This window comes from Equus quagga, chromosome 1, assembly GCF_021613505.1.
Source record: "Equus quagga isolate Etosha38 chromosome 1, UCLA_HA_Equagga_1.0, whole genome shotgun sequence".
NCBI lineage: Eukaryota > Metazoa > Chordata > Mammalia > Perissodactyla > Equidae > Equus > Equus quagga.
Genome location: NC_060267.1, coordinates 22,473,563 through 22,487,768, shown reverse-complemented (window position 1 = coordinate 22,487,768; position 14,206 = coordinate 22,473,563). Strand labels below are relative to the sequence as shown.

The window sequence follows — 14,206 nt, the reverse complement described above, 5'->3', positions numbered from 1 at the left end:
TTCCATAACAAAAAGTGGTTTTTCTCATCACTTTTACTCGTTTAAAAGTATGTGAGAATAGTAATAACATTTTATCTCAAGAGAAACCCAGTTAATCTGAAAGAATTTGTGTTTATAGCATAGGGGGTTGCCGTAAAATTCTGTTCTGCTCATTTTATTAAACTAATCTATTCATAACATTTTCAATACATACATACGGAATAGTTATCATTATTCTTGTAAATAAAGACATTTTAAACTCTGTTTCTCAGTAGTTGAAAAGTAGCTAGAGAGGATGTCACAGAACGTTAATAACAGCTCTTCTTAATTGAGCACTTACTACATACCAGATTTTGGTTAAGAACTTTAAATATACCATGTCCTCTGGTAAGATGGGGTTTAATACAATATAAATATGGGTGAGAGTTCCTGAAGGCAGGCAACTTGCTTTTACCATGGCATACCCAGCAGAGTGCCTGGCACATTCTAAATAGTCAACAAATTTTCAATAAATGAATGAAAACTAAGAACTAGGAAACTTCTGATCTTCTTAGGTAAATAATGAGGATCAGGAATTAACTCCTTCTCTGCTCCCCTCATATACCCTCAAATAGAGTATCTTCCATAACAGATGACTTGAAATCTAGAACACGACTTGAAAATAAATATTTTTATTATTCTCTCTTCATATTCAATGGCAACTTTTCTTTTATTAATCATATATAGTGAACATTATTTTGATAGGAATACATACCTTTTTCAAGAATACAGTAATATCAGGCTTGTATTTTAACCAATTGATAAGCATGTGTTTATTTTCACCAACATCTTTGAAGGATATAGCAAAATAAGTGCATTGCCTAATAAGAATTTTGTAGTCTCAGGGTCCTTAATGCCTTCAAATTGGAAAATAACCATAAATGCAGGGTTTTTTCTATAATACAATGGAAAGTTGCCAATATTAATGTTCTTAGTTTTTTAATAACTGAATTTTCAAATAAAAAAATGTTCGTCTTAATGCTGTTTTGAAGATATGGCAACTAAAGCAAAGTATGAAAAGGAGACCCATTTTGGTGTTCAAAAAGTTCTATGAAACTTTTTTTAAATTTCACCGTTATCACATGTCATTCTAATACTGACTGTAGAACCATTATAGAAATGACAAATCATTTCATTTGAATGTATATTACAAGAGTATGATAGAGTTACATTTTCCATTATTTCTACGAATATATGAAGTACTTTGAAAAATGGAAAAATGGAAATATATTTCTTGCTTCATTATATTTATTCTCAAGCATTTCTGTTAACTAATTTACTTCATCTCCAAAATAAACACTCCATAGACAATTAACTTATGGTCATTGAGCTGTTTGGCATTTTTTTTTTTTTTTTTTGAGGAAGATTAGCCCTGAGCTAACTACTGCCAGTCCTCCTCTTTTTGCTGAGGAAGACTGGCCTTGAGCTAACATCTGTGCCCATCTTCCTCTACTTTATATGTGGGACGCCTACCACAGCATGGCTTTGCCAAGTGGTGCCATGTCCGCACCTGGGATCCGAACCAGCGAACCCTGGGCCGCCAAAGCAGAACGTGCAAACTTAACTGCTGTGCCACTGGGCCGGCCCCTGGCATTTTTTAAATAGAGGTAACAGAAAAAGACTCTGCAATGTTGCATTTACATACATAAATTTAAATATTTATCATGATAGCTGGAAACACACAAATATGAAATATTTTTGCTCAATATGAAGTGTAGAAAATAAGTATACTATTAACACTATTAAAATAACAATGCAGGACATGTACAAATTACAAATTTTACTATTCTAATCAAACTATTTCTTAGTCTAATCCTATGGCCCTAAAAAGGGAAAATTAAAGGATAAAAAAAATGAATGGTTCGTTGGAGATAAACGAGACTCTAAGCTATATGATTTTAGTGTTAAATTTACCATAAAAAGAGTTTTAATTGAGCAGTTTGTTATACTGCTTTATATTACCCTATCTTAATATAGTAAAGCTGTAATCAAAATGACATGCTATCTACAGTAACAACTGTAGGGGCTAAAGAACCACATGTGACATGACCAGGCTTAAAGTTCTATTGTGTAGAATTTCTTCACCATTTTAAATCACCTCTTTGACATACATATATTTACACAGGAGATTAGTCAATTCTTGAGTGCTATACATAAATACACCTTGTTTAAGCTGGTTTATGTGGAAATTGCTGTGAAATTCCAATTAAGTGCTCCATTTTTTTTTTTAACATGTTCCTACTTTGACATAAGTCAAATGCTAATCCAGCTGAGCATGCGATTGCAGGAGTGTTGAATGAAGTTAGGAAATAACCATTTAAAACAACGCAATGCATTAAAAAATAGATATCACACTTTTATGTTTGTAAACCACACACTTTTTAAAGCAATGAGCAAAAAGGAAACTCACATTTGAAAAAGACAAAGTGACAAGTTGACAGATGTGTTAAAACCTTTGTAAGCCATTAAGAACCACTTTGAAGATGCTTTGAAAAGGGTAGAGAACAAGGCTATTTCACCCTGGATGATATGCATTTCAAAGCCCATCAATGGAATCTATAGGCAGCCACTCTATCATTTATCATGTGAGCAACAACTCATTGTAGACTTGGTGAGCGATATTTATGATGATAACATGTAAGAAGTGTCTACTATATGCCCAGCACTGGACTGGCTATGAATTTAACACACGCTATTTCATTCATTCACGAACATTCAACCTCTCATGGGCATGTATCTAGAATACGATGATGACTGTTTTCAGCAAATTTTTTTTAAAGGACAAGAGAAACAAATATTTTAGCATAATACCTAGTTATTAGCCATGAGGGATAAGGGATTCATGCACAGAGACAGCCAGTCATTCAGTAAGAGTAACTTTCCAAGTTTTCCGCAAGAGAAAAACAAATGGCTTTTCCTATGGAAAAAACGCACACTGTCAGGGTCTCAGCATGATGTTAGGTTTTCTTGGTGCAACACTTCACGATATTCCAAATTTTGCAGCATCCTGCCAACAAATCTAACTTCCAGTTTCTGGGAGAATCTAAGTTACAAACAAATGACTCAAAAATTTTGGAACCAAACTGAGGCCTGTCTGAATCCAAATGGCTAAAATCCCTTATTCACAGCAAACTTCATGAACTTTTCACTTCTTAATCAGATGTTCTCACTTATCTGAAGATACGGCATCAAAATATTTAAGAATTATTTTGAATGTTTAGCTACAACTGGAACTTAGAGCCAACTTACTGGTGAACTGGCCTGATTTTTTTAAACTTAACTAGATAGTTCTGTGATGCAAGTATCTCACAGCCAAGGATGGTCACAAGCCTAGTTACAGAGCAATTATTTTCAAAATTCTGTTGTCTAGAAAATAAGCAATATATTAAAAAAATTTTTTTTGTTATTTTCATTCTTCTTTTCTGCTGGAGAACAACACAAATCTTAATGGGGTGAAATCACATTCTTTTTATTATCAATGCAAACTGGTATTAACTAACTTGAGGTGACATCTCAAAGAAAGAATACCACAGATTACTAATAAAACCTTCAAATAAACTTCAGGAACCTACTGTGATGCTCTGCCAATTAGGCAGCACATTTTAAGAAGGATGAGAAGAAATGAGAAAAGATTCCAAGATGTCTTACTAATGCAACCAAAGGGTCAAAAAATACCTCTGGGAAAGAATAGCGGGGAATTAAATAATTTCAAAAGGATGGTTTTGGGGTCAGCCTGGTGGCATAGTGGGTAAGTTCGCATGCCCCGCTTTGGTGGCCCGGGGGTTCCCTGGTTCAGATCCCGGGTGTAGACCTATGTACTGCTTATCAAGCCAAGCTGAGGCAGGCGTCCCACATCTAAAGTAGAGGAAGATAGGCATGGATGTTAGCTCAAGGTCAATCTTCCTCAGCAAAAAAGAGGAGGATTGGTGGTGGATGTTAGCAAAGGGCTAATCTTCCTCAAAAAAAAAAAAAAAAAAAAAAGGATGGTTTTAATGACCTCCTTCAAGTGCCAGGTACATGGGCACTGGGAATAAAGATAATTAAACTTCTGACCTGAAAATAATACACAAATGAACCTACTATCTGGAGCAGAGTAGACCCAAAAAACGAGACTCTAAAGAATGGTAATCATCTGTCTTGAGTAGTAAAACCTAAGAAATATCAATTATTTAACGATGTGTGACTTATTTTATCACACAACCCAGAAGGAATTAATGTCTGTGATCCCCATGCAAACTTGCCTTCAATCACAAGGGAAAGCAAGTTAAGTAAATTCATCCTTACCTTTCTGCTTGTCGAAAACAACAGAAGTCAGTATTTTTTTGTCTGACATATTTTAGAGAAAGTAAAACAAAGTTCTTAATGTTCTGGTACAGCTCAGGAGAAGATAAATCAAGTGCAATCTCGACTTGTTTGATTCTGTCCTTTTAATTCCATGGAAATAATATTTATTGTATATCTATCAAATGTCACATAGTACACAGTGTCCTGGGACTATGAAACATGAAAAAGGATGGTTTCCCTCCCTGGAAGGATTTCTATTTTTTTTTTAAGATTTTCTATTTTTTAATGTCCCTTAATTTACAGATTTTCAATCTGCTGGTCACGAAATGAAACGTAAATTTCTCCATTCTCCAAATTCAATTTTGTTCTGTCAAGTCTGAGGCATTCCGCAAGGAGATGAGATCTGAGTTTCCCTAACCACTGTTTCTCAACCCTGAATACACATTAGAATTACGTTGAGTGCTTTTCAAAGACACAGATGCCTGGGCCCCACATCCACTGGGTTAAATCAAGCTGGCTAGGAGTGGGCCTGCTAGCATAGCCTTGTCTCCAAAGCTGCACAGGTGAATATAATGCATAGCCAGATGAGACCGCTGAAAAGAACATAAAACAATGCCCAACATGTAGCAGGCACTCAATAAATGTTAGCCTTTACTCCTACCGTTACTCTATTATTTGAGATCACTCTAACACAACATATAGAAAGAAGCAGCAGGGTCCAGACTTTCACTGAATATAGAGAAGTATAAAGAAAAGAATATTGTTAGGAAGACTTTGTCAAAAAAGGCTTGAAGCAGGAAAAACATCTTAACCTGGACCTTGATTTGGAAGGTATTCGGAACGACAAAAGGAGAGAGAGAGCCATTCCAGGAAGGAGAGTTTGCATGAACAAAGGAAAGGAGGCAAGGACGTGGTGACGCATGGGGCCAGTTAAGGAGGCATGGAGGTGGTGACGCATGGGGCCATTTAAGGAGACCAGGAAAACTACTGGACAAGGCCAAAGGAGTGAGCGTTATGCAACGTACTTGGAGGAGCTAAACGCAGCTGATGGAATGAAGGTCTGGAAGGACAAACCAAATATTATTATTTGATCTAATAGTCAAATGGGGATGATTAAGGTTTTCCTGAGTAGCTTCGTGTTACGACAAAGCTATATTTTAGAAAAATTCACCTGGCAGTAGTGAAGACATGCTAGAATAAGGAGGGGCTAAATGGAAGGATTCTACTGCACTAATAATATGCTGCAGCAATAGGTAACCAGAACCATTGGTCTGGACACTCTCACCAGCATCTTCTCCCCACAACACCAATAGATGGGTAGGGTCTGGCTTCTCCTCCTGGGACCCTAGTCCATTGCAACCACCAAAGATGGTCACTCCCTCTGTTGCCTCTCCCTTCAGGGAGTCTCCACTAGACAGTTCTGGAAAAAAATGAGCTACATTTGAGGAAATCTCTTGCTCTTTTTATTATAAAATCAATGTCATGGAAGAGAATACCATAACAGAATAGTACCTGTAGCTCTCAAAAACTCTAAAAGCCTTGGGGCCACCCCAGTGGCCTAGTGGTTAAGTTCCGCATGCTCTGCTTCACCGGCCCAGGTTCAGTTCCCAGGTGTGGACCTACACCACTTGTCAGTGGCCATGCTGTGGCAGCAACCCACATACAAAGTAGAGGAAGACTGGGACAGATGTTAGCTCAGGGCATATCTACCTCAAACAAAAAGAGGAAGACTGGCAACAGATGTTAGCTCAGGGCAAATCTTCCTCAGCAAAAAAACCTCTAAATGCCTTAGTGGAGGTTCCTTGAGCTTCCAGCCTACCACTCTATGTGATTTATTCCTACATTGGTCTACTCCAGCAGGAGACAGACCTAACAGGAATTGTGTCTGATGATGGTTACCTTGATTTCACTCTGTAGCAGATTTTAAATGGCTGCAAATGATTTGACACTCCTCCCATTGAGAGGTAGGGTCTATTTCCCCTTCTCCTGGATTTTGATGATCCTGGCTCGCCTGACCAACGGACGTGGAAAAAGTAACATTCTGGAACTTCCAAGGCTAGGTCATAAGAGCCTTGCAGCTACTGCCTGGGTTTCTTAGAATGTTTGCTCTTAGAACTCTCCCTTTCAGAACCCAGGCACCATGCTATAAGAAACTCAAAAGTCCAAGTGTGGATGCCGCAATGAACAGCAGCAGTTGCACACCCAGGCAACAGCCAGCATCAACTGTCAGCCACATGAGTAGCCATCTTGGATATCCAGCCCAGCTGAGCCTACAGATGACCACAGCCCCAGCTGACATCTGTTATCTGCAATGGCATGAGATTCCAAGTGAGAACTACCCAGCTGACCCAGTCAACCCACAAAACTGAGAGAAAACAATAAATTGTTCCTGTAAGCCTCTAAGATTTGACGTGGTTTCTTTTATCACAGAATGCTTATTACAGAATACTCCTTTTACCAATATTGTACTTATGGTGGAGTGGTGGAAAGGAGTCTTTCACATCTTTCCCTGTATCTTATCAATGGGCTTTTGAGGTATGGGGTTAAAAGTCAAATGCTGATCCTAATCTCTGTTCTCATTTTGAAATGAGGAAGCAGAGGCTCGAGGAGATTACGTGAATTGCTTAGGATCTTATAACCATTCATATAAAGACCTTAGACTTGAATCTAGGCTTTAAAATGATAGAAATGCTGCTCAAACCAGCTCTGAAAACTATACAGTATTTTCAAATTTTCCCAATTTGCTTTTATGCGTTGGAGAAAGTGTTGGCAAACTTTTACTATAAAGGGCCAGATAGTAAATACATTAGGCTTTGCACACCATACCGTCTCGCGGCAACTACTCAGTGTGTGGTACAAAAGCACCTGTAGAAAATATGTGACCAAATAGGGGTGACTCTGTTCCTGTTTTGAAGAATCAGACTGTTTTTTTGTTTCAGACCAATATAACTACAGAATTGGTTCAACACGCCTAAACTCAATCCAGCCCTTGGTTAGTCTATTAAAAAACTTGCCAGAAGTCACGGTTTTTAATCTCTTTTAATGTACGTGCATTTTCTCAAAGAACAACTTACTAACTCCTTCACAGATTTTAATTTAAAAAGTATTAGAAATTTAAAGTTTTAAAGAACCAGATATTTTGAGTCCTCTCAAGAGGACTGTAGAAATGTATATACTGTATATTCTATTTCTGATGGTCACTTAGAATTAATAAAATTAAGATTACTACAGCATGATGCCTGAACACGTGAAAGAAAAGTGAAAAACTTAGTTCAGCTTTGGAATATTTATAATTAAGAAGACAAATTTTCATCAATATTTAGAAAAAGACTTGAAATATTTTCTTTTTTTTCTTTCTTTCTTTTTCCCAAATGCTTTGGTTCTGAAACAAAAGTCTAAAAACTTATAGAGGCTTTTTGATCTTTGACTTCAGAGAGAATTTTAGTGGCTTAAGTTTACTGTTCACATAACACAAAAAATACGCCCCTGAAATATTCACAACTAATAGCTGGTTGACAAAATGAACAATGCTATTAAAAGTAAAATCAGTTATGGGAACTTTATATAAAGTGATGAATCACTCAGCATTGCCAAATCAAGTACTGACTGGAGGCTAAAAAGAATGAAAGGGAGAGATTTCATTAAAAGTGGAAACATTATTGAAAGTAAAATAAAATATTTTGGAATAAAATATACAAGGGTCTGGTAAGCATATTATATGTTGAAGCAAAAACTCAATTCCTTACTGAGAGAGTATAAAATAGAAGCATGATCTAATGAAGCCTTAAATACGGATTCTAACAAGCATTCCTAGATAAAAATCACATTGTTTCTTTCTTACAACTTGCCTTTTTATTCCTGATAGACTCCAGGTGTCTTTGAAAGAAAACAAAGTTATTTAACTGACTTTAAAATTGCGTACCTTCATTATGAAAAAGAGTTACTGTAATTAAGAAAAAACCCTTTACTTAGAGCCTCTGTTAACCCAAGATGAAGTGGACAAACACTCTAGTAAGAGTTGCAAAGCAAGTCCTCTCAAAAGATATAAGAAGGGTTCTAAGTTGGACAATGTCAACAACAGAAATAGGGCGATGGAAACTAGGTTGCCTGAGGAGTAAATGAAGTATCTACTCCCCACACTAACATAGGGCACATCTGTTTAAATATTTTCAAGATGATAACATTTCTCTTCTGTTAGAACTTTCATAGCAAGGAATCTCAAAGTATTTTACGAATACGTCTATTACTGAAGTTGCTTCCTTTACTTACAAGTTGCTACCTTTTTTACCACTGTTCAGCAGCAAACCTAATCATAAAATGTCTTCTTACAGCAAAACGGACTTTTTTCCGGTGAGCACAAGAACAGGAGGGAGGTGGCAAATCCAAAGAGGAATACAGCGGAGTCTAACGCACAGCTTTGGTTCCAAAATCTGAGCCACATTTATGGCAAACAAATGTAGATAAAATCACCATTGACAATCCTTTTAAATTGCCCACAACATATGGCATCCTTTGTCTTCCAGTATGCAACCCTGAACTCTCTGAATCCTACATTTATTTCTGCATAAATCCTTATGTAATTTTCTGGGCACTCAAACCGTTGTGTCTGTTAAAATAACCCTCAAATCCCTTAAGTGAATAAGAGTTACGGGCAAAGTTCTAAAATGTTCCTACTTGCCTGCGGATTTACTCCCATTTTATTATTAAACCTCAATAACTTCAATACATGTTAACAGATTGAAATTCCTTCTTGTTAAAGCAAAGTCACAAAGAGTGCGTTGGGGGTTGAGAGAGGGGTACTAAAGTCAGAGGCAAGTTACAGGCACATAAATTGCTACCCTGTTGTAGTTCCTACTCATATTATTTTGTTAGGGGTGCGGCTTATTCCATCAGCATTAGAAGCAAAGGGATTAGTAGTCCTATTGGTTCTCTTCACTTTAAGAACTTCTCCTTGAACCTGAAGGAGTTTATTAACTTGAGGACCATATAATAATTTGTTCACTGCTGATTCCTCGTGAAGTTACAAAAGTTATTAACATGTTCATATAAATCCAAAGGTATGTTAAACAGATTAGAAAAAATAGACAGATGTAGTAAGAACATGCTTCAGGATTATCTACAAATTCCACCAAAGGATGGTTAGGGTGATGGCCCGAGCAAGGAACCACCAGAACAGTTCTCATCATTATCTTTTTCTGAATCCCCCGTTATCCTTGTCCTGGTTCTGGGTCAGCATCAGCAACATTCAAGATTCTGCAATTTTAACTTGCTAAAACAAATCTAGAGCAGGTTTACCAAAAATAAAGGACAAACTCTAGCCTAGTAAGTCAGATCACAAAGTCTCCAATTCTACTGGAATCCCCATTTGGAGCATAGATCCATCTTTTCCTACCTCTGCCAAGTACCTAAAACGTAAGAGAAGCTATTTTATTTCACACTTTCAGCATATCTCAGTGAAAGTGGAAAAAAACCACCAGTTGGAGTACAAACATAAGCGCAAGTAGTTTAAGACGGAGTCAAGGATTAATAAACAAACAGAAACTGGGGTGGGGAGGTGGACAAGACAACAACAGTGCACATTAAGCGTTAATGGTAAGAAATAATCCTCACAGGGTGCCAGGAAAAATACTATGGAGCTGGTTCCATTTCTATATTATACACTACAACTTACTTGACAAAATTACTTTAAAAAAAAGAACAGTTCAACTCACCTATCCAGAATAAACATTTGCTTTCTAAGCCTTTTATATGCAGCACAAGGAGTACATTTAATTATCAATCAATTATATTGAGGAAATTATTTTTGTCAAATATTTTCTAAAATATTTCAAATAAATGTTCTTAAAAAGGAAAGCTATCTACTCCACTTATTTTGAAGAAAATTTGTGGCATAACTAAGAGAAATTGAAAATTTTTAGCTTTTTACATTTCAAGACCCTCTTTTAGATACAAAAACATGAATATTTTAATCTAGCACAATATTTGCCAAATAACGACATTAATGAACTTCTGGGGAAGGATCTCTGATGATTAGAATTTACTTGCAAAACCCCCTCATTTCCACTAATAAACTATAACAGATCCAAGACCTTTTGTTTTGTTTTTCTCCAGATAAAACCTCTGGAGGGGAACCTACTTACCACCTACTATTGCACTAAATGTGTCCCTCTTATGCCTTGAGGAATGCCTTTGGATTTTTAAAATAAAGTCTTTAAACTATATAAATAATTTGACAACATATAACTATGGGATATTCATTTTCTTGCTCTAAATACTCAAAGACTTGCCGATTTTTAGGGATGAAGCACTGACAGCTATACTTTCATCCATGGCCTGTAAATCTGTGTTACCATGTAACTGTCACCACCTTTCAGACACATAACAAGATGAAGGGGAAAACCAGTTTCTTCCCTTAGGGGCTCAGACACAAAATCACAATCTGATTTATTATTGTGATACATGTAATTGGTTATCCCATTATCCCTCACTAGTTTCTCATATTCAATGAAAGACTAATCTAAGGAACCTGAAGATTTGGGGCAATTTTCTTCTCTTTCACAAGTTCACAGATGTTTAAACTGGTACTTTAGACAAAAAAACCATTATCAAGTGGAATAATCATTGTAGGAAAAAAATGGCCTAAGATGAGAGTTACGGCAGCTAACAATTATGAAAACGCTTAGTAAACCATAAAGCAGAACAGAACATGGAATGTTAAGGTCCACAGGGGCAAGGACAGTCATCTGTTTTGTTCACTGATTATCCCAAGGGCCTAGAAGAGAGCCTGACACATGGGACACACACAGTAAGCATTTGCTGAATGAATGAAATATATGGTATAATTAAAAGTGGGTAACAAAAATAATGAAGCAGAAATGCATGCAGTGCCCTAGAGCTGTATTTCACCAATGCACTTAAAAAGAACTCTGGGATTTTCTTATTCAACATTTAGACGGGTGCACTCAAACTAAGGTTGAAAAAAGCGTTGGTAGTCAATATGCCGAAATGATTAAAAATCACGTCTTGTGTGTGATCCACTTCTAAGTTCCTGTCTAAAGGATCAGAACTGGTTGTTCCTGGACATTTCAGAGAGAAATATTATCTTTCTGAAAACAGAAGCTTTTTTATCTCCTTTCTAGTCTCTATAAAACATCAGTCACTATTTCATCCTCATCGAATTTTCAGGTGATAACTAACATTGTCAGCAGTCATTATAACTTCATAATTCTACACAGTGTAAAAATTCCCACAACATTCAGTAAGGCAAGAATCGGTCACTTAAATGCAACTGTTCAGAAAACTACATTCTTTGTCAAATTATAGAAACGAATGTTAAATGCTGGTTTTAAGCAGCATATTTGTGGGCACAAATTTACAGGGTTTTAATTTGCTTCTGAAGATATTTTTCTAGTTTCAAAAATTAACTGCACTCTTCAGAAGCATGGTTTTTTGAAATAAAAGGTTATTTGTTCAAACAAAGATTACCTAGGAGAACATCAAACCCTCAATGAGGAGTGAATTAAACATTAGAAAAAAATATATCCCTAAAGAATTTTAGAATACTTCAAAGGGAAATATAAATAATGATACCCTCTACATTATTCAAAAAAAAATTACTTTTGCATTTTGGCACTTCAAGTGTACAAGAATGAATATGTTCTCAAAAACAAAAAAGAATGGAGTTAGAAAACCCTTTTCCCAATAATTGCAGTATTTTGAATGAAACGAACAGGTATACAAAATTATTTTTCAGAGTTATTGAAATATCTGCATTTGATTCCCATTTGGTTTATTTAAATTTAATCTGTAAAATCTCCAAAGGTTAAAATGAAGTAACTTTCCATGGTTGACTGGCCAAGCACGATCAGGAGCAATTTAAGAATGCTTGAAAAATAACTTCTGTGATTACGATGCCAAATCGCCATAAGTTATGCAAATCACCAAATTGTCTCGAAAATGTTATTTTTATACGACAACATTAATTACTAACTCTTGGCTACGTGAACCTGCCTTATACGCTTCTAATTTTCCTAATAGTTCAAAAAGAACAGAGTGGCCCAAATTTCCAAGGCACATGAACTTTGCCTTAAGTGTATTTGTTCCTCTCCCAGGGTGCAAAAAGGCTTCGGAGAATTTAGGTTTTACACTATGCGAATGAGACCGCTGCTCATGTAATTATATTTGTTCCATTCTGTTAGGAACCATTTCAAACTGAATGCCCAGGACAGGTTCTAAACATGTTAAATTCTATAAAGACATTAGCGATAAATTTGATCCGGCAGTTTGCCGGGACAATGAATCTGCTGAAAAAGCGTCTATTAGTCATTCTGGACAAACCCAATGGGATTAAAAGAATGAGTTAAGATAGTCTAAGGACGCAGCCCAAAAAGAAGAAAAAAAAAATTAATCCAGCTGGATCTCAGCTCCTGAGATCCTTTTCCCTTTTTCATTGCCTATTTCGGCAGCCCCTCCATAACGTCTAGCTAATATTGGACTAAACTATCCGCATCCTCCCCTCCTCAGTCATACTACTCAGGTTTTATGCGGGAATTACCAACAAGCCAAGCAAAACTGCCCTTCTTTTGGTAAATTCTCACTTATTACTGACTTTCTGCTCCAGGAGACAATTCAGCTGTTGCAGCTCAACAAGAAGTAAAAGTCGGCCTCAGTGATCCAAAGTCTAAGAGTGGAGAAAGCCAAAACTTTGCGCAACCCTGCCACCAAAAATCTTCGCGCGCCTTCTCGAACCGTCCTGATCCGCGCAACAGAGGCAGAAGCCCCCGAAGCGGGCCACGCGGAAACTCCTTGCCAAGAACTTTCCTGGGAGCCGGTGTCGCGCGGCCTCCGGTACAGGAGCGGGCGGTTAGAAACGCTGAACCTGGGAAAACCCACGCAACTGGTCCAGCGAGCTCAGAGATCTCGGGACTGGGGCTGTCCTTTCCGGCTAACATAACGAGGTGCCTTCAGGGTTTCTCCGGAAAGGCCTGAAAATCAAGGTAGCACTACCACTTGTTGAAGGAAGGGGACATGGAGGAAGCTGGTGGCATGGGATGGCGGGGAAATCACAATTTGTGATGGTCCCCTCCTTACCCTGGAAGAGGCACCTCCACTAAAACTGGAGATGCTCTAGGAAAGTCCCAGGCCGGCGCGGAATACTGCGCCCTGGGGCTGGGGCGCCGTGCGCACCGCCCGCGCGCCCAGATCTCGGGACCGGTCTGCTGGGAGGCGCCAGGCACGGCTGGGGAGGGGACAGCTGGCTCACCTGGGGCTGAAGGATGGAAGGTACAGTCCCGGTTCCCCGGAGCCTGGCCCGGCAGCCTTACTCCGTCCGCCGAGGGGCTGAACACTTGAAAAGCCCACCGCGTGCCGTAGGGCGCCCCGGCGGGGCTGACTTGTTCGGCCGCGGGGCACAGCTTGAGAGGTACTGGGCTGGCAGGCAGGGGCCGGACCTGCGCGCCGGCGACGGCGGTGGCGGTGGCGGTGGCTAGTGCGGCCGCCGGGCCGTGGGGCGGAGGTGACTGCAGCCCGGGCGGCGGGGCGCCTCCGGCCCGCAGCAAGTTCTCGATCAGGAAACTCTTGCCCAGGTTGCCAAAGCCCGGCGCTGCGGGGAGGTTCAGGAGCGCGGAGGAGGCCACCACGTCCCAGTAGGCGCCGGCGTGGGCCGCCACGGCGCTGGGGAGCATAGTGCGGCGCCCGCGGGCCGGCTACGCGCCCGCCCCTCGCTCGCGCCCCGCACCGCGCCCCGCGCCGCCGCCTCCCGCAGGGCTGGAGCGCGCTGAGCGATGGCACGGAGGACGCCGGCAGGCTTGGAACCGTATTATTTGTTTGGGTTGGGCGTTTTTTAAGGGATGGGAGGAGTGAGTGTGGGAGGGGGAGCTGTGCGTTTCACGGGCCCGCGGCGTAG

At 39.1% G+C, this 14,206-nt stretch overlaps 1 protein-coding gene across 1 annotated transcript in view; it reads right to left on the bottom strand.

The window, feature by feature from the left end:
• DBX2 (developing brain homeobox 2) overlaps positions 1-13,985 on the bottom strand; it is a 34,740-nt gene extending 20,755 nt beyond the window's left edge. Inside the window, exon 1 of the mRNA XM_046662725.1 lies at positions 13,565-13,985. Within this exon, the coding sequence (XP_046518681.1) occupies positions 13,565-13,985 (421 nt within the window). The remainder of the gene's footprint in view (positions 1-13,564) is intronic.
• Positions 13,986-14,206: the final 221 nt, after the last annotated feature.